At 48.5% G+C, this 26,465-nt stretch overlaps 1 protein-coding gene across 2 annotated transcripts in view; it reads right to left on the bottom strand.

Moving 5' to 3' along the window:
* Positions 1-2,052: 2,052 nt before the first annotated feature.
* Espl1 (extra spindle pole bodies like 1, separase) overlaps positions 2,053-26,465 on the bottom strand; it is a 25,346-nt gene continuing 933 nt past the window's right edge. For both annotated transcript variants that reach the window (XM_050130640.1, XM_050130639.1), the window contains exons 3-31: positions 24,983-26,038; positions 24,687-24,791; positions 24,438-24,549; positions 20,932-21,068; positions 19,602-19,795; positions 18,513-18,752; positions 18,209-18,353; positions 17,948-18,086; positions 17,633-17,772; positions 15,762-15,896; positions 14,042-14,161; positions 12,305-12,476; positions 11,495-11,623; positions 11,214-11,370; positions 10,754-10,863; positions 8,670-9,658; positions 7,987-8,359; positions 7,413-7,574; positions 5,662-5,875; positions 5,383-5,573; positions 4,786-4,913; positions 4,548-4,670; positions 4,132-4,287; positions 3,872-4,042; positions 3,645-3,749; positions 3,396-3,511; positions 2,894-2,977; positions 2,611-2,775; positions 2,053-2,410 (exon numbers count right to left, since the gene is read on the bottom strand). In XM_050130640.1, coding sequence (XP_049986597.1) covers positions 2,194-2,410; positions 2,611-2,775; positions 2,894-2,977; positions 3,396-3,511; positions 3,645-3,749; positions 3,872-4,042; positions 4,132-4,287; positions 4,548-4,670; positions 4,786-4,913; positions 5,383-5,573; positions 5,662-5,875; positions 7,413-7,574; positions 7,987-8,359; positions 8,670-9,658; positions 10,754-10,863; positions 11,214-11,370; positions 11,495-11,623; positions 12,305-12,476; positions 14,042-14,161; positions 15,762-15,896; positions 17,633-17,772; positions 17,948-18,086; positions 18,209-18,353; positions 18,513-18,752; positions 19,602-19,795; positions 20,932-21,068; positions 24,438-24,549; positions 24,687-24,791; positions 24,983-26,038 — 6,285 coding nt within the window. In that variant the 3' untranslated portion in view covers positions 2,053-2,193. The remainder of the gene's footprint in view (positions 2,411-2,610; positions 2,776-2,893; positions 2,978-3,395; positions 3,512-3,644; positions 3,750-3,871; positions 4,043-4,131; positions 4,288-4,547; positions 4,671-4,785; positions 4,914-5,382; positions 5,574-5,661; positions 5,876-7,412; positions 7,575-7,986; positions 8,360-8,669; positions 9,659-10,753; positions 10,864-11,213; positions 11,371-11,494; positions 11,624-12,304; positions 12,477-14,041; positions 14,162-15,761; positions 15,897-17,632; positions 17,773-17,947; positions 18,087-18,208; positions 18,354-18,512; positions 18,753-19,601; positions 19,796-20,931; positions 21,069-24,437; positions 24,550-24,686; positions 24,792-24,982; positions 26,039-26,465) is intronic.

Below are 26,465 nucleotides of genomic sequence, written 5' to 3'. Positions count from 1 at the left end.
GACGGGCCCTCGGGCAGGGGTGCTTGAATGTTAAAGGGTCCCGTGTGGCATCATCTGCATATGACGTAGTCACACCAACCCCCGCCCACCCCCCCACCCCCGTGTGCACGTGCTAGGCGGCTTTTGAAAGCTGGGAGCGCCATCTCTCTCTTTCTCTCTCTGCACACCGATTCCCAGGCCTGTATACACTCCCTCTAATAAACTCCTATGCGGGTTTGTTGCATGTTCTGTGTTTTCTTCTCACTCGCGCCAGGTAATTTCAGATATGATAGGGTTAAAGGTAGATTATTGAATCTACTTTCAAACTGAAGCAACTACTAGTCGCAAATAATTTATATTGGTACAAACTTATTGCCCTATTACATGTTTCTATTTTTGTTTAAGGTATTACCTATATAGTTCATACCTATACAGACTGTTTAATTATACAATATAAAGTTTTAATCCTTAAACACTATTCAGGATAATAAAGAAATACAGGTTAGGGCTGGAGAGATGGCTCAGTGGTTAAGAGTGGTTAACCTGCTCTTCCAAAGGTCCTGAGTTCAAATCCCAGCAACCACTTGATGGCTCACAGCCATCTGTAATGAGATCTGGTGCCCTCTTCTGGCCTGAAGGCATGCTTGCAGGCAGAATACTGTATACACGATAAATAAATCTTTTTTTTTTTTTTTTTGGTTTTTCGAGACAGGGTTTCTCTGTGGTTTTGTAGCCTGTCCTGGAACTAGCTCTTGTAGACCAGGCTGGTCTCGAACTCACAGAGATCCGCCTGCCTCTGCCCCCCAAGTGCTGGGATTAAAGGTGTGCGCCACCACTGCCCGGCTGCAATAAATAAATCTTAAAAAAAAAAATACAGGTTAATAGTCACCCATAACTATCAAACATATGGTCTCCTTACGTTTTCAAGGTAATACAGAGGTATATTTTAGATAAGTAATCTTCAAACACTTCAAAGACCTACAGAATATAGCATTTAAAATGTTTTAATAATTTAGATTTTTCTCAACATTAGATACATCTGCTCCTGGCAGCATTGACCAATCTACTTTGAAAGAGGATAATGGGCATGAAAGAAACTCCCCATGGTATTGCTTTGAGGCATAAGCTAGGCTTAGGGAAAGGAGCTGCTCTTGCCTCAACTGCTTACAATATGCTGTCCAACCAGGACAATTATTATATAAATAAAGGCAACTGCCAACTTTGCCAAGATAGAAGTTCCTGCTTCTGTCTGTCAGATACTCAAGGCCCGTAAACCAAAGATGGATGCCCCAATATGGCAGAGGAACTCTGGTGACTGTGCAGGCACCAGTCATTTCTCACGTTTTTGGAAGTTGCTTGTTTGCACTTTCTGCTTACTCAGGTAATATTATTTCCTCCTCAGGTCTGTGATGGGGCTGAAGATTAGACAGTTACAGTTCTCCCAAATCTCAGCAGAAGAAATATTAGGTATGAAACTTTGAACTTTTCAGGACAGTTAATGGGACTTATTTTTATAAATTTGCCAATTACTTATAGACTGAACATTAAGAATGTATTTCTTACTTGACAATTATTCTTGTTGTATGTAGTTTTTCACTTTTGTTAAGGTTATTTCCTCTCTATTTGGACAATACTTGATAATTATTACTGTTTTACTATGGTAGAATTTTCCTTTTCCTTTTTAGTTAAACAAAAGTTACAGTAATTCTGTCACCGGTCTGCTAGCCAATTGAGAGGAGCATCTTGGTACAGGAGGCGGGGTTTTTATTGGGGATATATGTGATGTGTCTGAGAAAGAGGAGGCGTTTTTTGAGCAAGGAAGATAAGGCAGGGGGCGGGGTGTTTAGCAGCTTGTGATTCGGCTCAGCTTCCCTTTTTGCTTTTTAATATTTGTGCACAGAACTTTGCATGAACCACAAAGAAAATTTTTATCACCCAACTTTGTCCTCTGGTTTTGCCTTTCGTTTCAAAGCCTCCTGCAAGTTCCTCCCACCTGCTTATATTCATGCAGCAATATATTCATGAAGGAGGGAGCTGTCACAGAATTTTAGATGCTCTAGAACTCACACAAAATGAGGCTTGGCATATCTTTATTAAGGTCACATTAAAAGGAAACATTTCATACAAAACACCAGGGAAAAACCACTTTAAAAATTCTAAATAGTTAATTAAAACTAAGTTTGAAGGTAGACAGTCACATAGCCTCCACCTTAGCTAAGACAGCTCAGGGTGTTGTAGAGAGACAGGTAGGCCATAGGCTACCGGTGCAGCACCAATTAGGTACTTGAGTCGAGGAGCCTGGCGGGCCTGGCTGACATAGTAGAGAAGGGGGGCCCCTGGGCCTGCTCCTAGCCAGCCCTGCAGCAAAGCCTCCGTATAACGGTCAATGTCACGGTCAGTCACATCCCAGAGGTTACCTAGAAACAAAGGGCTGGGAAGAAAGGATGAAGAAATACAAAGTAAGGGCTCTGTAGCAGAAATATTGGAAAATAAAACATTATTGGTAGATATGTAAGGAGGCTTGAAGCACTGAGGGGCTCCCTGGGCTTATAGTTCTAGGGAGGCCCAAGATAGGCGGGACATGGGGATGGGGATGGGGGCATGAGCTGTAAGCCCAAAGGCAGGCCTCACCAGCCAGCCATGATGTACTTGAGCACGATTCCAGCTCCCTCCAGACTGCCGTGCACAGCGAGGGCTGCACTGCTACAGCCAAACAGCAGGGCCACTGCCCGGCAGCTCAGCCGCAGGATAGCCTGCCCATCAAGGAAACGGGCACCAGCTCCGTGCCCTGCATAGCTAAGGCAGAGGAAGAGAAATAAGCATTTGAGTCAACATTCCCCGGCCCTAAAATCAACCCCAGTGATCCCCTCCTCCAGAATGCCTGTCTCCCTGCTACCCGGACCCAAACACTCACATGTATAAGTCATGCTGTGTCAGGGCCGCCTGGACCTGCTCAAGGCTCGGGACTTCCCCAATCACTCCTTTCCAGCCAGTTTCACTGCAAGGGAAAGCTGGAGGTCAGCACACAGCAGACGCCATGCAGCACACAGCAGGCACCATGCAGCACACAGCAGACACCATGCAGCACACAGCAGGCACCATGCAGCACACAGCAGGCACCATGCAGCACACAGCAGACACCATGCAGCACACAGCAGACACCATGCAGCACACAGCAGGCACCATGCAGCACACAGCTGACACCATGCAGCACACAGCTGACACCATGTAGCACACAGCTGACACCATGTAGCACACAGCTGACACCATGTAGCACACAGCAGGCACCATGCAGCACACAGCTGACACCATGCAGCAACAAGGGGAAAGGGAATAGCAGACAGAATGAGAGAAACAGCTGACCGTGGAGCAGTCTCTAGCCTTTCCCACCCTACTGTCCGCCAGTGTCCCCAGACCTGCTGAAACTGGCTCGAAATCGCTCCTCTGTGCTTGTCAGGTTACTGTGAGGGTTTAGGACATAGAAGGTATTCCGTGGGTCCACACCTTGGCTCAGCACTGATGACGCCCCAGCCTGGGGGGCAAGCACTGTCAATTAGGGTCTTGGCCTGTCCAGCCCCAGCCTGCTCAAAGCCCAATTCCTAGCTCCCCAGGGCTTCAGCCTTCTTTCTTTAGGCTTTACCCGATTTCCAATCTCAGTTTCCCACCTCTTTAGTGATAGAGTAGCTGAGTAGGAAGTGGAAGGAGGGCAGCCGGGTGACCGGCAGTGCCCGGAGGCTGGGCATGCTTTCCCATGGTAGTTTTTGCAGGTCCTAGGGAAAAAGCAGCCCAAGGTTACCATCCACAGGCACATAAAGGCACGTGTCTGAAGGAGTCTGGGGATGAGCTCAGTGCTCAGCACCCTCTGACACCGCTCAGTGCCCCAGCTCTTTACCTTGTCTAGCACCAACACCAGATGCTGACTGGGAGGGGTCACCTGGCTCTGCACCCGTCCTATCGCCTCACTCAGGAGCACTCGGGCACGCTCTGGCTGGGCTGGGCACAGCCCATATGCCAAGGCCTGAACATCCCGGCTGTTGAGGATTCTGGCACCACTAAGAATGACCTATAGAACAAGGGTTAGTGGGTGTGGGCACTACAACTCTGGTAGAAAAGACCACCGTCTCAGCTTCCCCTTCTAGTTCCTGAACTCACTTTTAGGAGAGTGGGGTCAGGGTATCTCCAGCCACATTCCTGCAGCAGCTCCTTTAAGCGGGAGGCCTCCTGCGCAGAATTAGGGTCTGCACTGGATGGCAGCAGCAGCCCCCGCCAGCAGCCCAGGACATGCTCCTCCAGGGAGGTAATGAGTTCCTAGGGCAGGGGCCGAGCTTTCAGTTAGACAGAAAACGTATTTTGGAAATTAGGGGTTTCTATCAGCCTTAGAAAGTCTATAATGTCTTCCATTTTCTGAGACACTCAAAAAAATGAAAGACACAGCTAGGTGGTGGCGCACGCCTTTAATCCCGGGCAGAGGCCGGAGGATCTCTGTGAGTTCGGGGGCCAGTTTGCTACCCTCTGTGCCAGGCCTCAGCCTCCCTTCCTCCCTCCCCCTCCCCCCCGGGAGGGCACACCTCCATTCTTTGATCTAGTGCCAGTCTCCCTGTCCACCATGCCCGCTTCTCTGTACAGCCGCTGTTTTCTTTCTGGTCCTTCTGGATGGCATCAAACTCTTTCAGAACGGAGCTCAGTGGTAACTACAGGAGATGAAGAATTCATAAGATTTGCTTACCTAGTGACTGTCACCTTTTCATCCTTCAGGCACTGAGGCCCATGTCTGGCAGATTCTAGTCCTTGTTATAGGAACCCTACCTTGTTTTGGGCAGTGGGAATCTTCACAGTAACTGGGGGGTTGTCCTTTTCCAATCGCGTCAGTAGGAGAGTGTTGCTCAAGATTCCAGGCTGGAGGGTGGCCAGAGCCAACACACAGACGGTCACCCCTAACATAAATAGAAGACACACAGCATCAGCACACTTTCCGGAGGCATTTGCAGACCTGCCTTCTACAGAGTCCCTCAAGGCAACTCCATGAAGTCTACCCTGGTCAGTGGAGTTCTCCTAGGAACAGGCAGCTGGTACTTCTTTGTGTTTCTCATGGCAGCTAACAAAGGCTGATGCTCCTATCATCGGCTAGTAGGAATGACAGAAGACTCCAGACATCTCAACATACACCTCAAGAAATTTCAGAGTATGTCTGGCTTGAGAAAAAAAAAAAATCTCAGCACCCAGATGGCTGAGGAAGGAGGATGTTGAGCCTGAGGCCTGTGTTACACAGTAAGATTCTGTCTCAAAGGGAAAGAATAAAAAAATAAAAGGAGCACAAATCTAGGTAAACTAACCGATTCCTAAAGTTCATCTACCCAGTTCAACTAGATGTGTAAGAGACCCAGCCAGAAGCAGACACCATACCAGTGGGGATCTCAGCCAGGCGTTCCTGGAAACTGTTCTTCTCTGCCTGGGGGAAGTAGCCAGATCCCAAAGTCCTGAAGGAAAAGAGGCGCTGGATGCGGGCCAGGGGGACATCTCCAGATCTCTCTTTCAGGTTCAGCTCTTGGAGATATTCTGCTAATTCAGGTGATCCTTGCTGCTTCTGGGCCTTGCTGCAGGCAACACGAACAGGAATGAGTTGTCTCCAAACAAGTCAGGACCCTTACCCGGCAGTTTGCCCGTACGCCCGGCAGCACTCACCTGAGCTGTCGGTGCAGATGGGTGAGCAGCTGGTGACGACAGGTGATAGACACAGATTCAGCAACGAGAAACGCAGTGGCATAGGGATCCCGGTGGCCCAGGCACAAAGCCAGGAGTCGGCAGAGGTGGGAGTAGAGGCCACTTGGAGGGCAGTGACTGACACCACGGAAAGCAATACTCAGTGAGTCAGTGATGGAATCCAGGGTAGAAAGATCTAGAAAAAGGTCAAGATCATGGCCGAATATAAACCCTATTTCTTTTTTTTTAATTTTTTATTGAGAAAAAGAAAAAAAGTTTCCGCCTCCTCCCAGCCTCCCATTTCCCTCCCCCTCCTCCCAAATATTTATTTGTTTATTATGTATACAGTATTCTTCCTGCGGGCCTCATTACAGATGGTTGTGAGCCACCATGTGGTTGCTGGGAATTGAACTCAGGGTCTTTGGAAGAGCAGGCAATGCTCTTACCCTCTGAGCCATCTCTCCAGCCCTAAACCCCATTTCTTAATTAAGGAGCCCCACAGAGAAGAGCAGCGGCTACTTATTAAGGAGACATGCCAAGAGGATCGATGCGATCCTAACGGGCGTTGCTCCATCCTATCCTCCCTAAAGTCCCATTTTACAATGCAGGAAACAGAAGCTCAGAGTGATTAAGTCCCTTGCACAAAATGCAGAGTTCAACCAGGCTCAGAGACTGCTGGACCCAGGAAGCCAAAACAATAGACACAATAGACTGGAAGATGTAGAACTGCTTAGCCTGTAATTCCAGAACTTTACAGACTGAGGCTCAGTATCCCCATGTTATAGGCCAGCTGGAACCAAAGTGATATCTTGTCTCAAAAACGAGAGGAAAAAAAAGCCTGGCATGATAGTATGGTGGTGTGACTGTACTTGTACTCCTAGCATCTGGCAAGTGGATACACGGGGATCATGCACAAGTCATCCTTGGCTACATAGAAAAATAGATTATATGAAACTTTATCTAAAAATAAAATAAAATTCAAAAGACAGGCTAGGGAGACGGTCCAGTTGTTAAGCATCTCCTGTGCAAGCAGGAGCAGCTGCATCTGGATGCTCAGCAGCCATATAAAGGGCCAGCCAGCCACAGCGGCACCACTGCAATCCCAGTGCTGAGGACGCAGAGGCAAGTGGACCCCTGGGATCCGCAGCCAGTTGAACTAATCAGTGAGCTCTAGATTCAAAAACTAAGAAGGAGGGCTGGAGAGACGGCTAAGAGGTTAAGGGCACTGGCTGCTCTTCCAGATGTCCTAAGTTCAATTCCCAGCAACCACATTGTGGCTCACAGCCTTCTGTAAGGAGATCTGGTGCCCTCTTCTGGTATGCAGGCATACATGCAGGCAGAACACTATATATAATTAAAAAAAAAATCTTAAAACAAAACAAAAAAAACCCACTAAGATGGAAAAAGCGACTAAGGAAGACACCAGATGTCAACCCTCTGCCCTCCCTCCACACAAAAATACACACAGGTGTGAACACACAAGTGACACAGTATACCAACACATACATGAACACACGCAGTATACCCATGTGTATGAACGCACACAAACTCTTTCTCATTCACACAAAGCTGAATATGATGGTGCTTCCCTGCAATCCTAGAAGCCAGTCTAGGCTACACAGACAATGTCAAGAAAATTTTTTAGAAAGTTTGTCTCCCAAAAAGGACCTACCAAGAGACCTGTGGGCTCAGCCCTCCCCAGGTAACCCTACCGCAGTGGTCAATATACTCACCAATGGGTACAGGAACTGAGTGGGGTGGGAGCCAAGGACTAGGGTCACTCCCGGCCTCCCTGTCAGGGTATAAGGCAGGCAGCTCTGCCTTGCAGGACTCCCGTCTCAACACCTCACATTCTCCTATGGGCAGGCCAGGGCCTGCAGCTGCCGTCTTCACACCTAGGGAGACAACAGGACTTTTCGTTTCTTGTTTTGCTTTTGGTTTTTTGAGATAGGGTTTCTCTGTAACTTGGGTGCCTGTCCTGGGACTCTCTCCCTACACCAGGCTGGCCTTGAACTCACAGAGATCCACCTGCCTCTGCCAGTACACCAGGCTGGGCTTGAACTCAGAGATCCGCCTGCCTCTGCCTCCCAATTGCTGGGATTAAAGGCGTGCGCCACTACTTCTGGGCTGAGAATACAAGTTTTCATAATGCTCCCTCCTACTCCCCTAGCCTGTCTCTTCTTGTCTATAATACATTCCGCAGAGCTAGAAAAGGGCTTTTCTAGTATTTCTTTGGTTTTTGGTCCCAGGGACACCTAACACACACCACAGAACACAAGCCTCTGCTTCTCTTCCTTGCAGACCTACCTGAGGCTGAGTCTTCCCCATCGGAACCTCTGAGCGTTTCAAAGCTCACTTCCAGGTGGCTGTCTGTCAGCTCCTCTTCAGGGATAGTTCTCATGATCTCGGGTTCCAGGCTAGCCCGGACACAGAGCACTGAATTGGAACTCTCTTCTTCACAATGTCTTGAAGCCACCTTCTTGGCCTGACGACCCCTCGCACTGAGACTGATGTGTCCAGGGGCACTCCCTGCAGCAACTGCTGCATCTGTCTTCAAGCTTGAGCCCTTCCTAGTTCGGCCCCGACCCCGGCCAGCAGTCCCTCTTCTCTTAGGTTCCTCTACAAGTTGTGCTTCAGCTGAGACCAGGTCTTCCAGGTCACTATCATCACTGAAGTTCACCTTTGACAGGGGAATGGAAGAAATTAAGGGCCAACACTCTCAACAATCCTTTCCAACAGCAGGGGCACTATGGAGGCATTGACAGGTCTCTCGGACTTCAGATCTGACCTCCCCCACTGTACTTGCCACTCTCAAACCCTGTGGCAACTCAGTTTGGAAGAAGGGGAAAGGAACAGAAGATAGGGATGAAGGGTGACAAGGCAAGGACCACAGAGCTGACGAAAGTGTATGGCACTGCAGACTTGGCTATGGGAGCCCCTCTACAAGGACCCTCTGCAGACACCCATCTTCATGCCACTCCCCAGCTTACCTTGAGGCGAGTCTGGGCCCTCCTATGCACCTTGGGGGCCAAGGGAACCTCAGGCTTGCTCTTTGTAGTGTAGACTTCTTCAAATATGGTAAAAGGGACATGAGGGCCAGCCTGCCTAGCCCGGCCAGGGGGCTTAGGGGTACATGGTAGCCCATCCTCTTCCAGACCTTTCTGAGAGATATTACAGACGGGAGGGAGAACAGAGGCTGCCTGCCGGCGCCCTCGTCCAGAGCACTTTTGTCTCCGAATCTTAGAGGGTTTTAAGACTGTGGGACTTTGTACCAATGGTGGCTGCCAGCCCCAGGTGCTTGCAAAAAGTTGGGAAGTACAGCAGCTGAAGCTGGCCAGCTTCGCAAGGGCCTGAATCAAGAGCAGGTTGGCTCGCCAGAACTCCAAGCATTGTGTCCGTGTTGCCACAAACTTCAGCCCTGTAGCCAGGACCTTTCCCAAGCTCTTTTCAGGTGTCTGCTTCAGACATCCCAGTGCCAAGCTTGTGTACACTTGAGCCATGAGCTCATCTAAGAGGCTTGGGACAGGAGTGGGGGGTGTCCTGTGTTTCAGCGAAGCTTGAAGGTTTTGTGTGAAGCGCTTGGTGGTTGCAGGGCAACCTTTCAGCACAGCTCGCAGCAGATCCAGGCCCGGGGCTTTATGACCCATGGCCAGCTTTGCTCCTGCAGTGACCAACACCCAGCGCAGACAGACTGCCGAGAGGACAGGGCTGGAGCACAGCAAGCAGTCACAGGTGGGTGAGTGGGACAGGAAGCCAGGATCAGGTGGGGGCTTGGTTTTCAAGACTGGGGAGGAGTTTGCAGAAGGTTGGGTAGGGCCGGGTTCCTTGAGCACGGTGGCCACCAGCTCCAGGGCAGGGCCTCTTAGGAAGGGTTCCTCCTCTGGGAGCTGCGGGCAACAGGAAACTTGGGCCTGCTGCTTCCCTTTTTGCATATGGACCTTTTTCACAGAATCTGGGTGCTGGGTCACCCCACCAAACTCTGGGGAGAGAGATCAAAAATCACAAAACTAGAGTGGCTTCAAGAACTCTACTATAGGGTTCAACCCACTTCACCATCTATGTGCAAATTTAACATCTATGCAACACACACAAAAATAGGGAAATTCTTTTACAGAAAAAAACAAAAACCAAAACCCGAGTGTTTTCTCTTCATTCAACAAGGACTCAGTAGTCAACTCTACACCCCACTCCTGTAGCCCAAAGCTCTGTTCTCAGCTGGGTTGGGGGAGGTGCACATGAGATAGTAGAGGTAAAAATATTTGACAAGCTGGGCATCATGGCACACACCTTTAATCTCCAGACCCCAAACTGTAGCAGGGTGTACTGGCATGCACCTTTAGTCTTAGTACTGGGAAGACAGAGGCAGATATACCTCCTCCTGTACCTCCTTGAGTTTAAAGCCAGACTGATTTCCCTGACGTACAAAGTGAATTCAAGACAGTCAGGACTACACAGTAAGACCCTCTTCAAATAAACAAACAAATAAATAAAATAAGCCAAAGGCATTCGGCAGCACTGAAAACCAGCCAGGAAAAGTTGGGCCTCTGCAGAGTCTGTCTGGAGGAGGGACATTAATGTTCTGCCTAAAGTCATGTCATTTAGTACCAGACACCTGTCTGGTGTGGGACCATGGTCTGTATTCTGTCAATTATATTTTAAATAAATGCCGATTGGCCAGTAGCCAGGCAGGAAGTATAGGTGGGACAACCAGACAGGAAGTAGAGTCAATGAGAACAGGTGAATTCTGGAAAGGAGGAAGCTCTCTCAGCAGTTCTGACCTGACCGCAGAAGAAGCAAGCAAGATGTGACTGCCCTGCCACATGGCTAACACAGATAAGAATAATGGTCTGTTAAGTTATAAGAGTTAATAAGAAGCCTGAGCTAATGGGCCAATCAGTTTATAACTAATGTAGACCTCTGTGTGAGTTCTTTGGGACTTAACAACTGTGGGAACCGGGCAGGACAGAAACCCTGACAACACCTGTCTGATTCAGAATGACCCAGACTTTTCCACAGAAGGACAAGCTGCAATACTGACAACCCTCCAAAGCTCGGGAGGAACCTGGCAGCTTACCTGTGGAGGACTCCAGCAGGAACAGAACCTGCTGCAAGTCTGACTGACAGAGGTCAATGTCGCCTCGGGCCAGCTCCAGCTCACCTTTCAGTACAAGGAACAGGGCACACCTGTGAGAAGAGAACCAGTTAGCAGGTGGCTGTTTCCTGGAGACTCTTCTCGCTCTTTCCCAGGCCCTGCCCTCGTCATCTCTGAGTCCTCAAGCTGACTTACGGCCTCTCTGGGAAACTTTCTGGACAAACCACCCTGCAGGTCACTTCCCAACTGCTTTCCACAGGCAGAGGAGCTTAGGGAAAGGCAGTATGTGAGTTGTCCTGGACAGACTCCTCAGGCATTTCCTGTTCAGCCATGGAATGCCTGCCTTCTCCCACCACTCTCTCTAGATAGAACACAGAACACTTCTGCAATCTTTGGGGAATCCACTCAAAAGCACGTGGCAGGAGCTAGAATCTTTACTTACTGGTGAGGTATCTGCAGCTTGGTTGTGAGTTTCAGGGCCTCTAAGCAAAAGGCCTTGGCTTCATTCACATTCCCCAGACGGCCCAGGCGGCCGACAAGCTTCTCTGAGCAGCTCAGCACCTCTGTAAGAACCTGCCACTTTTGCACAAGATTTTCTCCTGTAGGGAACGAGAGAGACAAGACTTCAATACAGGCCACGGTCAGATACTCTGGAGACAAGCACCCAGCCCGCCATATCGAGTATGTCCAATCTCCGAGGGTCCTGGTCGCTTCTTTACTCACCGTAGTCCAGAAAGGGTGACTGCACAGCTGTTTTCTGAAGTGAGAGCACATCCCCACCCATAAGCAGGATGACGATGCTTCGGAGGAGCTTGTGGGCGTCTAAGAGTGCTGTCTCAGGGGTCTGCCAGCCTGGGGGGGCCAAGGGGAGAAAGATGACTGCAGCAGCAGCCTAACACCTTCAACTAAGACAGCAAACACGGGGCTGGAGAGATGGCTCAGTGATTAAGAGCACTGTCTGCTCTTCCAGAGGTCCTGAGTTCAATTCCCAGTAACCACATGGTGGCTCCAAACCATCTGTAATGAGATCTGGCGCCCTCCTCTGGCGTGTGGGCATACATGGAGGCAGAGAGTTGTATACATAATAAATAAATCTTTAAAAAAAAAAAAGACAGCAAACACAAGAGGGCGGTGGTGGGCACCCTTAAGGGAGCCACAGACAGAAGGCCAGCCTGGTCTACAAATCTAGTTTCAGGACAACCAGAGGAGGAAAAAACAAAAGCTAACAAACACAAGGTACTCTTCCTTCTTTACCTTAGGCAGACAGAGCTAATCAATCACAGAACTCCTTCCCACTAAGATCCCTTGTATGTGTGGTGGTGGTGCAGATCTTAGAATTCCTTTAAGCTTAATACTCCAAGAAGCTACTGGTTAAGTGACTAGATGTAGTAGGTGACATGAAACCCATTTGCTACCACAGGTATAGGTAGGTTCTAGAGAGGCTGTTTCACATGCTCAGAAGTATGGGCAGACGGCTGCAAAGAGCAGACAGCACACAAACCACAACCAACATCCAAGAAAGCCTCCTTTCACCTTGATCCCAGAGCTGCTCACGCAGAACACTTGAGAGAACGTTCGATGAGAGGCTAAGGTAGGAAGCCAGTATTTGCAGGGCCTGGACGCGCAGAAAGTACCAAGCCTTGGATGACTTCTGGAGGGTAGGATTCCCAAGGACAGACAGCAGTAGAGAAACACCTTCAGTCACCTGAGAGACAAAAAGTTAGGTAAGAGTCACTTACAGCCGGTCGGTGGTGGCGCACGCCTTTAATCCCAGCACTCGGGAGGCAGAGGCAGGCGGATCTCTGTGAGTTCGAGACCAGCCTGGTCTACAAGAGCTAGTTCCAGGACAGGCACCAAAAAACTACAGAGAAACCCTGTCTCGAAAAAAAAAAAAAAAAAAAAAAAAGAGTTACATACAGCCAGGTGGTGGTGGCACAGCTTCAGTCACAGCACTTGGGAGGCAGAGGCAGGCAAATCTGTGAGTTCAAGACCAGCCTGGTCTACAGCACTAATTCTAGGGCAGATAGGGCAACACAGAGAAAATCTGTCTCTAAAAACAATAAAACTAAAAAACAATACCCCCCTCCCAAAAAAAAAAGGAAAGAAAAAAAAAAAACCAGGAAAACTACAGCTTGATCAGAACAAGCAATCCTCAAGATACAGCTAACCTGGAGCGAGACTGCAATGTTGTGAAACCTACCCAACTGTCTAGACCAGAGCTCCCATGTTTCCTCACACCAGAGTCACTGTTGCCTCTCTCTTTTGGGAAAGGCTTGCTATGCAGGCCAAGCTGACTTGAAATTCTAGTTCTCCAGCCTCAGCCATTGAGTGTTGGGACTGCAGGGATGATGACGATACCAGGCTGTCTTCCCCAGTTCCTGAACCCCTTTATGTATGTTTCTACTGCAGAAACGGGCAAAGAAAGAAATTAATCTCTACTATTAGGTCAGGAGATTTCAACCACTTTTCAGGGTCCTGAACATTCTCCCTAGCTGCAGGAAAATCTCAGAGGCCAGACAAATAACATGAAAATCCCCACTATTTCCTGAGGTCTAGAGCCTTTGGGAATTAGGAACGTAGGAAAAGAACTGGGATGTAGCTCAGTGGCAGAGCACTCGGGTAGCACACAGGAGGTCCTGTCAGTCCCCAGCACCACAAATTAATAGAACAAACAAAGGGCTGGCTCATGGATGAAGACTGCGTGTAAACATCAAGCTTGAAGACCAAAGTTCAGATTGCTAGAACAGCAGCCCATCAGTAACTCTTTTTTTTTTTTTTTTTTTTTTTTTTTTGTTTTTCAAGACAGGGTTTCTCTGTGGTTTTGGAGCCTGTCCTGGAACTAGCTCTGTAGACCAGGCTGGTCTCGAACTCACAGAGATCCGCCTGCCTCTGCCTCCCAAGTGCTGGGATTAAAGGCGTGCGCCACCACCGTCTGGCCCCCCATCAGTAACTCTTGCACTTGAAAGGCAGAGCAGGGCTGGAGAGATGGCTCTGCAATTAAGAGTCTGACTGCTCTTCCAGAAGACCCGTTCAATTCCCAGCACCCACATGGCAGCTCACTGCTGTCTGCAAGTCACACAGATATACATGTAGGCAAAACACCAATGCAAATAAAAAATAGATAAAAATTGTAAGAAAGAGAGAGGGAGAGAGAGAAAGAAAGGCAAAGGCAGTGATTCCTAGAGCAAGCCAGCTCAATATACTAGTTACAGGCAAGTTCTGGGTTCGACTGAGTTCTTGTCTGTAAATAACGTGGGCAGTAGAAATTACCTTCTGGTCAGCCCAGCAGAGCTGACTGCGCAGCAGAGCACAGGTGAGGGACAGCAGCTGATAGGTGTCAGTAGTCTGGTCCAGACTCTTCAGGCCTGACTCCGCTTCTTCCAGGTACAACTAAAGGATCAGATAGGTGATTTCAGCAAAATGTAGTTAGACTCTTCAGATTAAAATGGAATGAAGCATTTGAAAGCAAGGCATTGAACATTGCATTATTTCAAATATTACAATTTACATAAAGCAGCCGGGCTATAGTGGTACACGCCTTTAATCCCAGTACTCGGGAGGCAGAGCCTAGTCTATAAACTAGTTCCAGGATGGGCTACAAAGCTACAGAAAACAAAAACAAACACACACACACAAAATTTACACAAAGCTACTCATTTGATCCTTAGAACACTGTCAGTTAACCCCCCCACGCAAACCACATACAGATGCCTGAAGAAATCACCCTTAGTCACATGGAGAAAACAAAGCCAGAGAAGTATCACATAAGCTTGAGATGTCCCTGAGGGTCTGAAGTTCAAATCTCTGCCTTCAAGAACAAAAAAGGGCCGGGCGGCGGTGGCCCACGCCTTTAATCCCAGACTTGGGAGGCAGAGGCAGGTGGATCTCTGTGAGTTCGAGGCCAGCCTGGTCTACACGAGCTAGTTCCAGGACAGGCTCCAAAGCCACAGAGAAACCCTGTCTCAAAAAACCAAAAAACAAAATAAAAAAAAAAGGGGGGGGGCTAAAGAGATGGCTCTGCAGATAAGAACACTGGCTGCTCTTTCAGAGCTTCTGAGTTCAATTCCCAGCACCCACATGGTGGCTCACAACCATCTGTAATGAGATCTGGAGCCCTCTTGCAGCCTGTAGGTGTACATGCAGAACATATACAAACTATATAAACAAAATGAAAAAAAATAATTTTTAGAAAAAAGTTGTGTTATAAAGTCAGGATACTATCTTTCAGGTTATGAGAAGCCATGGGAGTCTTTAGGAGGGAAAGAAATTAACAGACCTGTGCCAACTGGCAAAAACCAGAAGATGAAAAGCCGGGCAGTGGTGGCACACACCTTTAATCCCAGCACTCGGGAGGCAGAGGCAGGCAGATCTCTGTGAGTTCGAGACCAGCCTGGTCTACAAGAGCTAGTTCCAGGACAGCTAGGGCTGTTACACAGAGAAACCCTGTCTCGAAAAACAAACAAACAAACAAACAAAAAACAAGATGAAATCAAAAAGGGAAAAAGTGGGTTTCAGTGTAGTGGCAAAACACTTATCTAGTGTGCCTAAGGCCATGGGTTCAGTCATCAGCACTGCCAAGAAAAAAAAAGGAGTTTAGGGAGTCAGGTGGTGGCGGCAGCACATGCCTTTGATCCCAGCAGAGGCAGGTCTGGTCTCTAGAGTTCTAGGACAGCCAAACCTACACAGGGAAACCTTGTGTGGTGGTGGTGGGGAACGGGACAACCACAGTGGGTATGGTGGGTGGAGAAACTGAAAGACAATCAGAAGTATGACTGTTATATCAACTAAGTCAAGAGAGAAACGGGTCAGATCTGCAGACCCATGAATGACAGTTCTTGTAATAGGCAGAAAAGAAGCCTCCAATTCCCACGTTCTAATTACGGCCAAATGTGAGGTAGCTGCCTCTTTACTACCCCATCTTCTCAGGGAAAGGCGAGCCCTTAGAGCCACTTGCCCCACTAAGCCTCATACTCCACAAGCCGGCACTCACCTGGGCATAGCTGGGACAGCCGAGGCTCAAGAGTTGCTGAGTGAGCTGACAGGAAACGCTGACTGCTTTTGCGTGGTCCTGTCGTCTCTTAGACACAGTCTGAAGAAGCAGGAGGGTCTCCAGGGCCTGTAGGGGCTGGTCATCCCAGAGCAACATGTTACCTGCTCCTACCCCTCAGGGTGTTCATGCATACTCAAAATCTACCAATGTTCAGGAGAGCCATAAACCACCCTGCCTCCAACCCCGTTTTGGGACAGGGTCTCATGTGATCCAGACTGGCCTCAAACTTGGCTATGTTATTCAAAAAGATTCAGAAAGACGAGGCTCCTGTAAGTGTTCACATGGTAGAGCCAAGACTCAAGCCTAGGTCTAAGCTAACTTTTCGACCTCCTTGTGCTGGAAAGATGGCTGAAGCGTTCACAATAACAAAGGATGTGATGTTTAAAACCATATTTTATTTTTGGTGGTAACTGGGGGTTTAACCCAGACCCTGAACATACTCAGCAAGTGCTCTACCACTGAGCACTTCCTGCCCAGCCTTCTCTTAGTTTTGGAAGCAGAGTCATTACAATTTTACGGCTAGAATAAAGCTTCATTCTTGCCTGAGTGTCCAGGTAGCTGGGACTGAAAGTGTGTGCCACCACACTCTGGCTTTCCTTTCATGGCTCTGAATACAGGGTGAATCCAAGGAAGAGCATCAGTCTGGGAAACCCCTTCATGTTGCACATAAAAACAAAGTTGGCAGGCTGGCAAACAGCTCAGCAGATAAAGGCTCCCGCCACCAAGCTTCAGCGCCTAAGTTAGATGTCAGGACCCACATGGAAGGAGAGAACCAAAGCCCACACGTCCCGACTGCCACACTCACATCCACATACATTCAATAAACAATTGTTCAAAGTGTGTAAAATTGGGCCTCATGGGTACTCAAGCCTATAACCTAGAGGCAGAAGCAGGGGGATTACAAATTTAACCCTGGCCTAAGCTCCACAATGATAGCTTAAAAAAAAATTATTTTTATTTTACATGTATTGGTGTTTTGCCTACATGTATGCCTACATGTTCAAGGATACCAGATCCCCTGGAACTGGAGTCAGACAGTTATGAGCTACCATGTGGGTACTGAGAATTGAACCATCTCTCTAATCTCCATAATGAGATCTTGTCTCAAACAAAAGAAAAATGGGGCTGGAGAGATGGTTCAGTGGTAAGAGCACTGGCTGCTCTTCCAGAGGCTTGGGATTTGATTGGTAGCACCTACATGGCTGCTCACAACCGTTTGTAATTCTAGTTCTAGGGGATAAAACACACTTACGACCTCAGCAGGCACTGTGCATGCACAAAGAACACATACACAGATGCAGGCAAAACAGATGCAATTTAAGATAAAATGATCTAAATATTGTAATTGTAATTCTTGCTTGATAACTGTTTTGTTATATGTAATTTTACTATGTTAAAGCCTTTCTTTTTTGTTTAAACAGAAAAAGGGGAATGTGTTACTTTCATTGGTTAATAAAGAAACTGCCTTGGCCTTTTGATAGGCCAGCCCTCAGGTGGGTTTAGTAGACAGAACAAAATTCTGGGAGAAAGAAAGCAGAGTCAGGCAGATGCCATGAAGCTCTGGCTCGAGATGGATGTAGGTTAGAATCTTCCCGGTAAGCCATGACCTCGTGGTGACATACAGATTATTAGAAATGGGTTAATTAAGATGTGAGAGTTAGCCAATATGAGGCTAGAAATAATGGGCCAGGCAGTGTTTAAAAGAATACAGTTTCCGTGTAATTATTTTGGGTAAAGCTAGCTGGGATCCGGAAGGGAACACAGCCCGCCAACCTCTTTACAACAACTGACTCCACCAGTATTCCCATTACCTTTGCCACCAACTGATAGAGGGCCACAAGGATTTGAAGGGAAGCTGAGGTCTGCTGGAGACACCGCACGGCTGGGGCTGGCTCCTTTGTCAGCACTTCCTTCCACAGGGTCAAGGCTTGGTCTAGGCATTTGGACTGAGCTGTAAATCAGAAGTAACCACTTTTTCCACTTGGCCATCTGGAAAGAACTTGGGTTTCTCTATAACATGTTCTGGCCTTTGTGCCAGCCTCTCCTCACTCTCCCACATCCCCAACACAAGCCCGGCCTCTTTCACAGTAGTGGTCTGTTGTCTACACTATGTTTACTGCCCTCACCCGCATCAGCAGCCAGGTTAAAGGCGATGTTACTATACAGGAAACGATCTTCCTGGAGTTTATCTTCATAGTTCAGGTCATTGACTTCAAACTCCTCCATGTTAGTAGGGACCTGGGCCCGCCGATCCCGCTCGATACCCTGGTTGAGAAAGCAGACAGACAGACAGAAGCAAAAGCCAGGACTGGCACCAGCTCAGAGGGAGCAGCCCAGGACAAAAACTATTGGTCCAAGTCCAGTAGCAGGAGCTCAGTTTTACTTACTTCCTGCATTTTGGTCTCCAAGGTACAGATATAGAGCCATAACAAGGCCTGTGCTTTATCGTCCAGAAGGCAATCCTGTTCCTGCACCTCAGGCCTCACAGACTCCAAAAGCTGCAGGGCTTCCTGGATAGCATCCAAGGCAGAGCTGTAGAGACAGACAGACACACTTGAGTGGGGTCCACTACAGACAGCTCCAATGTCCATAAAATGAAGGGCACTTTCAGGAACAGAGCAGGAGACTGACCCCAAATCAGCAATATTAGGGCAAGCAGCAAAAGAGGCCTCCCTAGTTATCCCTCCTCACCAGTCGGTCTGCTGGGCAAAGTTGTGGTAGCATAGCACCTGAGCCAGTTCCACCAGGTGGGTAGCTCGTGCCCAGGCTCCAGCTGCCGTCTCTTCAGGGCTGAGCTCCAACAGATCACAGATGACATTGAAGCGTTCCTGCCCAGTGTCAACACGCACTGCCTTGTAGGCCCGCAGCTCCTCCCTCAGCAACGAGACCTGTGTCTCTGGGTCCCAGCAATTTAAGCTGTCTCGCAAAGTCCTGAAGGGCAGATCAGCACCTGGGTAAAGACCCTGACAACAGTATCCGCACCCTCACTAAGGAGCCTCAGCCTTAAGCTGGCATTCACTGTCTTCTAGTTGTGCCTTTAAAGCTCTTAATCAGGTTACGTGGCTCCTCTAACGTAGGTGGCTGCTTGAGGGATAGACATCCAAACCCGCACCCAGGACTTGTAAAACCCAGTGTGGCCTGGCTCCTGCCCACCTAGACTGCCTCATTCAGCATGCCATGCTCCATCCTATCTCCTTCCTCCATGCTGGCTTTCTCAAGCCAGACCCAAGCTTGTTTTCACCCCAGTGCCTTCCTAGTCTGTGAGTCTCTATTCCAAGGCATTTAATGATGGATTCCTCTACATCTTCAGATCTTATACTACGCCAAAAAAGACTTCCCTAAATAACCCACCTAAAGGTCATCCCTCTTTTAACAGGTCATGGTTTGTCTTCATGAAATACACGTACAATGTACTTGGTTATATTTCTCCAAGTACAGCATAAACCCAACAAAACAAGAACATTGCTTCTTACCACTATGCCCCTATACCTAGTGGCTGGCATTGCATCAAGCACTCAATGTGTAACTGCTGGATGAATGAGTCACTGCCTTTCTCAAAAGTAAGGATCGAGGACACTGGACATGGTGGCACAGGCCTTTAATCTCAGCATTAGGAAGGGAGAGGCAGAAAGATCTTTGTGAGGTCAAAGCTAGCCTGGCCTACATAGCAAGTTCCAGGTCTATACAGAGATACCTTGTCTAAAAAAACAAAACAAACAAAAAGCCTAAGAAATCTGCCCAATCCACGGATAGCTACCACAGTCCTCCTGTGCAACTCACTTCAGCTGCAGCTCCTTGTCTCCTGCCCTGGCTGCATCCATTTTGACCCGAACCCAGAAAGTGACTGGCTCGACCATGTGTTCAAAGCTGTAAGGTTGCAGAGCTGCCAGCCATAAGGTCACCATCTCGCAGCCCTGGGCCTGTTTACCCAGCTTCTTCAAACTCTCCACATGCAGCCGGAAGCACCTATGCAGCTGAGCAGACATAGGTTAGAGCTGGGGCATGGAGCCACTCAGTAGACATACAGCACAGCAGAACACACACTTACCACATGGAAGAGGGACAGCAGGGGTCCTGCTCTCTGTAAGCCCTAACAAATAAGCATCTTGATCCTCTCCGCTTCAGGGACCCCTCATGGTCAGTACCAACAACATTAAGGACCTGGTCCCCCTCCTGTGACCCTTTCCTCAGCCTGTGGCCCTGTCTGGTCCTGGCAGAAATGCAGGAACTCTTACACCTTCCTTCTTCCTACTCTACTGGTTAAACTCAGGCTAAGCCTTGATTTCTTACACTATCCACTTATTCTAGCCCACCCTTCCTGCCCAGGCTACCACAGTAGCCCCACTACCTAGGCTTATGCCCCGTACTGTTCGCCACAGTGATGGCAAAGCAATTCAAAGGCTAACCTGATGTCATGGCTCCACTTACATCCTTCAGTCACTCACCCCTCACCTGAGAGATAATTCAAGGCCGGTACTACCCACATCACTTTCCAGTCCAGCCAACCCATCCTTTCAGCTCATTCTTGCTTAAGATATTGTCTTTTACTCTGGCTGTGCAAAGAAAAACTTAAAATATATAGAGCCTGAGCTCTAGGGCAAGCGTTAGAATAGAATGGCTCTGATGTTCACTCAGGTGATTCTGATTGATGTGAAGCTAGGATTGGAAAGAACTGAGGAGGAAGCACAAAGTAAAACAATAGCCATTTTAAAGAAAAAGATTGCCAAGTGTGGTGGCACACACCTTTAATCCCAGCATTGTGAAGTGGAGGAAGATGGGTCTCTTGTAAGTCTGAGACCCATCTAGTCTACACAGCAAATTCCAGGCCACTTGGAGCTACACAATGAGACCCAGAATCAAAAAAAAAAAAAAAAGGCAGGCAGGGGCAGCAGGGCAAGGGTGTTAGGAAACCCCGTGGGCACTGGTGCCCACGCCACTGTACCCACGCCACTGTGCCCACGCCACTGTGCCCACGCCACTGTGCCCACGCCACTGTGCCCACGCCACTGTACCCACGCCACTGTACCCACGCCACTGTGCCCACGCCACTGTGCCCACGCCACTGTGCCCACGCCACTGTGCCCACGCCACCAACGTAACTCCCTCCTACCTTCTCAGGAGGCACCTCAGGGTGGGCACCGAACTTTGCCAAGCCCAAGTGCTGACAGACTGGCTCCAAGATGGCACAGGCCTCATCATAGAGCTTGTGACTAAAGAAGCTGTAGGCCAAGTTGCTGCTGTAAGCGGCTGCAGGGAAAGAAGAGACATCTGAGCATCACAGTGCTTCCGTTTCCCTGTCCAAACGAGACATTCAGCCTGGGTCAGCCATCAGCTTCTGGATGAGCACATGGGAGGACACGGCTCTCCCTTGGCTCCACAGAAGCCACTGACCCCTCCACACTGACCTATGTTGCTCCCTTCTTCTTCCCCAGGACACTAAAGCCATAGCACCTTCCTTTGCATTCCCTGGACTTATTAGACCCTCTCCAGCCTTCACGATTTGGCACTGGTTGTCTGCTGTTCCAGAGATATTTGTTCCTAGACATCACCAGGCTAACATCTTCCAAGTCACATGCCCATGAGGCAGACCCTAAACAACTAACTCAAAATGGTGCTTGTACTCCTTACCCTTCCTGAACTTTTCTTTCATATTTTAATTTTTTTACTTTATTTATTTATTTGTTGTTTTTCGAGACAGGTTTCTCTGTAGCTTTGGAGCCTGTCCTGCAACTCGCTCTGTAGACCAGGCTGGTCTCGAACTCACAGAGATCCACCTGCCTCTGCCTCTGGGATTAAAGGCATGCACCTCCACCGCCCAGCTCCAGCCAGTGCTCTTAACCACTGAGCCATCACTCCAGCCCCATGGGCTTCCCTTTCTAATCTCCTATTCTACTCCTTGTCTCAAATTTATCACCACTTCTTTTAAACCTGTATTTATTTTGTGTGTATGTGCTTGTATGCCACAGTGCGTGTGTGAAGTACAACCTGAAGGAACTGGTTCACTTTCTATCATGTGGATTCCAGGGATCAAACTCAGGTTATCAGTCTTGGTAGCAAATGCCTTTACTGGCTGAGATATCTCCCTGTCCCCACTTGATTTTTGAGACAGGGTCTCCCTCTGTAGCCCAGGCTGACACTGAATTCATGGCAATCCTCCTCTCTTTGCCTCACCAGAGCTAGGATCAAAGATGAGTCAATTCTTACTGCTTAAAAAGGATTTTATATTGATTTGATTATATATGAAGATTTGCCTGCCTGCATGGGTACCATGTGTATGCCAGGTACCCATGGAGGTCAGAAGAATGTGTCAGATCCCTTGGATGGTTGCTAGCTTGTTAGCTGCTATATATCAGTGCTGGGATTTGAACCCATGTCCTCTGGAAGAGCAGTCAGTGTCCTTAACCACTGAGCCATCTCTTCATTGCCCCCTCTCTTTTTAACATGTTAATTCATTTATCCAGTTACCTTTTCCTGGGGACAGGGAAATATCTAATATTGCTTGGCAGGTTGTTGAATAAATAAATCTCAATAAGTTTTATGTAATTGGAGGAGAGGGGGGCAGTTCTAAGACTAAACTCGGTCACTGCACATGCTAGGCAAATACTCTACCACTGGTCTACATCCTCAACCTAACGCAGTTTCTCAAAACTGACAGCTTTAGCCAGGTTTGGTGGTTTGTCTTTAATCTTAGTATTCAGGAAGCGGATGCAGATGGATCTCTGTTAAGTCTGAGGCCAACCTGGTCTACATAGTGAAATTCTGTCTCAAATAAATATAGTAATTGCATGTGCAAAGGAGAATTTGGGTAATGGAGATTGGAAGAGAGGCTAAACCCAGGGCCATATACATATCAAATAATTCTACCACTGAGCTACATCCCCCAACATTTTTCTCTTCTTCTGAGAGGTCTTGTTATATAAGCCGGTTGACCTCCACTTCCAATGCACTCTATAGCCCAGACTGTCTTCAAACTTGTGATCCTCCTGCTTCAGCTTCGCCACTGCTTGAACCATATGGATGAGCCACCAAACCAGACTTCTATGTAACCTTTGAACAATTTTAATTTTGAAACACATGGATATTCTACCTGGTAGTTATTCACTTATTGATAGAGTCTCAGTATGTAGCCCTGACTGACTTGGGACTTGCTATGTAGACCAGGCTAGTCATTATTTGTTGTTTTTCTTTTTTAAAACAAAAACAAACAAACAAAAAAAAAAACGGTTTTTGCCAGGTAGTGGTGGCACACACCTTTAATAGCACTCAGGCAGAGGGAGGTGGATCTCTGTGCGTTTGAGGCCAGCCTGGTCTACAGGAGAACATAGAGAAACTCTGTCGGGGGTGGGGGGAAGGGGCGACGACGACAACAACAAAAAAACAGGCTTTTAGGGCTGGAGAGATGGCTCAGTGGTTAAGAGCACTGACTGCTCTTCTAGAGTTCCCAAGTTCAATTCCCAGCAACCACATGGCTCACAACCATCCATAATGAGATCTGGTGCCCTCTTCTGGCCTGCAAGCATACATGTGCACTAAATAAATAAATAAATAAAAACAGGCTTTTATTATGCATACCTAGATGGCCTGGATCTCTCCATGTAGACCAGTTTGGCTTTGAACTCACAGTGCTGAGATTAAAGACATGTGCTATAGGGCTGGAGAGGTGGCTCAGAGGTTAAGAGCATTGCCTGCCCTTCCGAAGGTCCTGAGTTCAATTCCCAGCAACCACATGGTGGCTCACAACCATCTGTAAGGAGGTCTGGTGCCCTCTTGTGGCCTTCAGGCATACACGCAGAAAGAATATTGTATACATAATAAATAAATANAAAAAAGACATGTGCTATACCAGCATTATCTAGTTCTTAAACGTTTTAAGTTATGGGGTGAGAGATGGCTCAGTGTTTTAAAAGCACCTGCTATTCCTGCAGAGGGCCCAAGTCTGATTTCCAGAATCCACATGGAAGCTCCCAACTGACTAACTCTGTTCCACAGGATCTGAATCTTCTTCTGACCTCTGTGGGCACCAGGCACACATCAGGTGCACATAAATACACACAGGTACTCACACACACGTAAAATAAATCTTTAAAAGAAAAGGTTAGCCAGTGGTGCACACCTTTAATCCCAGCACCCAGGAGGCAGAGGCAGGCAAGATCTCTGTGAGTTCAAGACCAGCCTGGTCTACAAAGTAACTTTTAGAACAGCCAGAGCTATGTGGAGAGACATGTTTCCCAGAAAAAGAAACTATAACTCGTGACCTCAGCACTTGGGGAATTGAGGCAGGAGGAGTACTGCTGTGAGTTTCAGCCCAATTTGGATTCCATAATGTGACTGGCTTAAAACACTAACAAATATAAAGGCTGTAATGTTGCATATCAGGTACAAACATTTTTATAAAATACCAAATCAAACTACAAAATATAAGAAGAAAAAAATCAGAACCCTCTGTCATAAGCCCCATCAAGTCTCTCCTGGCACTAACCGGAGAGACTGATCCTTATACACAGTTCTTCTTAAACCTAGGTCACTCGGTGGTCAGAAAAACACAGCAGGTACTTGCCAGCCTATCAGGTGACAGCCCTCCCCCAGAACTGTGCATCTGAGACTCAAGGCACTAACCAGTCGTCCCCAGGTAGTCAGTCAGCTCTCTCCCTGACAGATCCGCTAAGGCCTCCAGCATCCAGGTAACAGTAGACCTGCAACTGTCCACTAGCTGGGCCAGCTCAGCTGTCTGCGGACAAGAAGGATAGAAAGTGACAAGAGTCATGCAAGGTCCATGGAGACGTCCACCTTCCCCACGCCTGAAACCAAGATACCCCAAAGCTCCGACCCTAAGACTAAACATATTTCTTGATTCCCAGATGGTACCTGGCAGCCTTGGGCAAAGTCGTAAACCATCCCGGTGAAAAGGTGAAGACCCTGGAAGTGCATCTGAAGCAAAGACTGCTGCTGCTTGGAGGAAACTCCACAGACCTGAAGGGGGAAGGCTCCATGCTGAATGCTGCCTGGAGTCCCTGACTCCTGGCACAGACCAGAGAGGAGGAAAGACACTGGGGAAATCACAACCCTCTCAGTACACAACAGGATGCTTACCAGGTACACTCAGAAGGAAGCTTGCCAAGGACCCAGAGCATCCCCACCCTAACTCTAGGTCCTTAACTCACATCTCGAAGCTGCCGGACAAGGGAGCAGTACCCTCCAAGGAAAGCAAAGAGGTTCAATACGACATCGAGCCCATAGCGCCCCTTGATGCCTCTCTCCAGGCTTGAGAGGAAGAACTGACAACTGTCATACAAGGCCCGAAGCGGGGACAATGGTGCCTCCAGACTGTTGTTCAGAAGAGCCGATGCCTTCATCAAAAGCTGGGCCACTGTCCCTGGTCTTTTTTCCACAGCTTCCAGCAGCTCAACCGCCATCTGGCATAACTGGAGGCTGGCAGCTATGCTGCTATTCTCTAGGTGGTCGCGAGCCTTCTCCACTGTGCTAGTAGCCTTGTGGTGGTGGTGGCTCCAGCAGAGGCGACGACAGTGCTCCAAGGTGAGTTCCAAGAGGCAGAGGGCCCTCTGGGGAGAAAGAGGACCAGAAGAGCGACCACGCTCACCTACCAAGATGCTGATCACATGCCTAGAGAGCGAGTCATACAGGAAGTCAGCCTCCGCTTCATCTAGGCCACTTCCACTAGCATCAAACAGCTGGTAGGCAGCTACCACGCGACAGGCTGTTGGAGAAGCAAAGTGAGGGACCTCACAAGGAACGCTGCCATCCTCCAAGAGTACTAAAAAACTCAAGGCCTTCAGCCGGGTTGAGAAGGCTGCTCGCCGCTCCGAAAGTGCTTCTGCTCCCTTCCAAACCAGAGAGTAACTGCCGCGGGCCACGGCCTCAAAGTCCTGAGGCGCAGCCTCTCGAGAGCTCTGCACCAAGCAGGCATGGAGCGGCTGGGCAAGGCAGAGCACAGGGTCTGGGCTGCCCTGAGCCAAACCATTCCGAAGTAAGATGAAAAGAATCCGTTCCAGATAGAGAGGAGGGCGCTGTGGAGTGGACGACAAATAGCCATCACAGGCCAGCTCTGCCAGCTTCAGCAGACTCTGCAGGTGCCCGGGGCAAACGATCTTGGCAGTCAACTGCTGGTTGCAAGCCCTCAGGATGGTGTCACAGACTTGCCTTCGCTCAGTATCATATCGGCTGCTGGGAAAATCAGTCCGCGATCTGGACAGGAACTCCTAGGAGGAGGCAGAGAGAAGCACGGTAGAAAAAGAAAAGGAACTACAAGTAGAGCCGCACAGACAAGGATCTCTCTCTCTCTCTCTCTCTCTCTCTCTCTCTCTCTCTCTCTCTCTCTCAAATTAAGGCAAAACACAAGTCAGGCTTGGTGGTACAGGCCTGTGCTAAGGTAAAGAGGCTGAAAGTTCAAGACCTTCCTGGACTTGAGTGGGTTCAAGGCCAGCTGGGGCAATTTAGTGAGACACTACCTCAAATAAAAAAGTGAAAACAAGGCCGGGCGGTGGTGGCACACGCCTTTAATCCCAGCACTTGAGAGGCAGAGGCAGGCGGATCTCGGTGAGTTCGAGACCAGCCTGGTCTACAAGAGCTAGTTCCAGGACAGGCTCCAAAACCACAGAGAAACCCTGTCTCAAAAAAACCAAAAAA

The sequence above is a fragment of the Alexandromys fortis genome, unplaced genomic scaffold (genome assembly GCF_014885135.2).
Source record: "Alexandromys fortis isolate MF-2015 unplaced genomic scaffold, M_Fortis_MF-2015_v1.1 scaffold_348, whole genome shotgun sequence".
NCBI lineage: Eukaryota > Metazoa > Chordata > Mammalia > Rodentia > Cricetidae > Alexandromys > Alexandromys fortis.
Note: the sequence above shows the minus strand (reverse complement) of the source record. Positions and strands in the feature narration are given on the sequence as shown.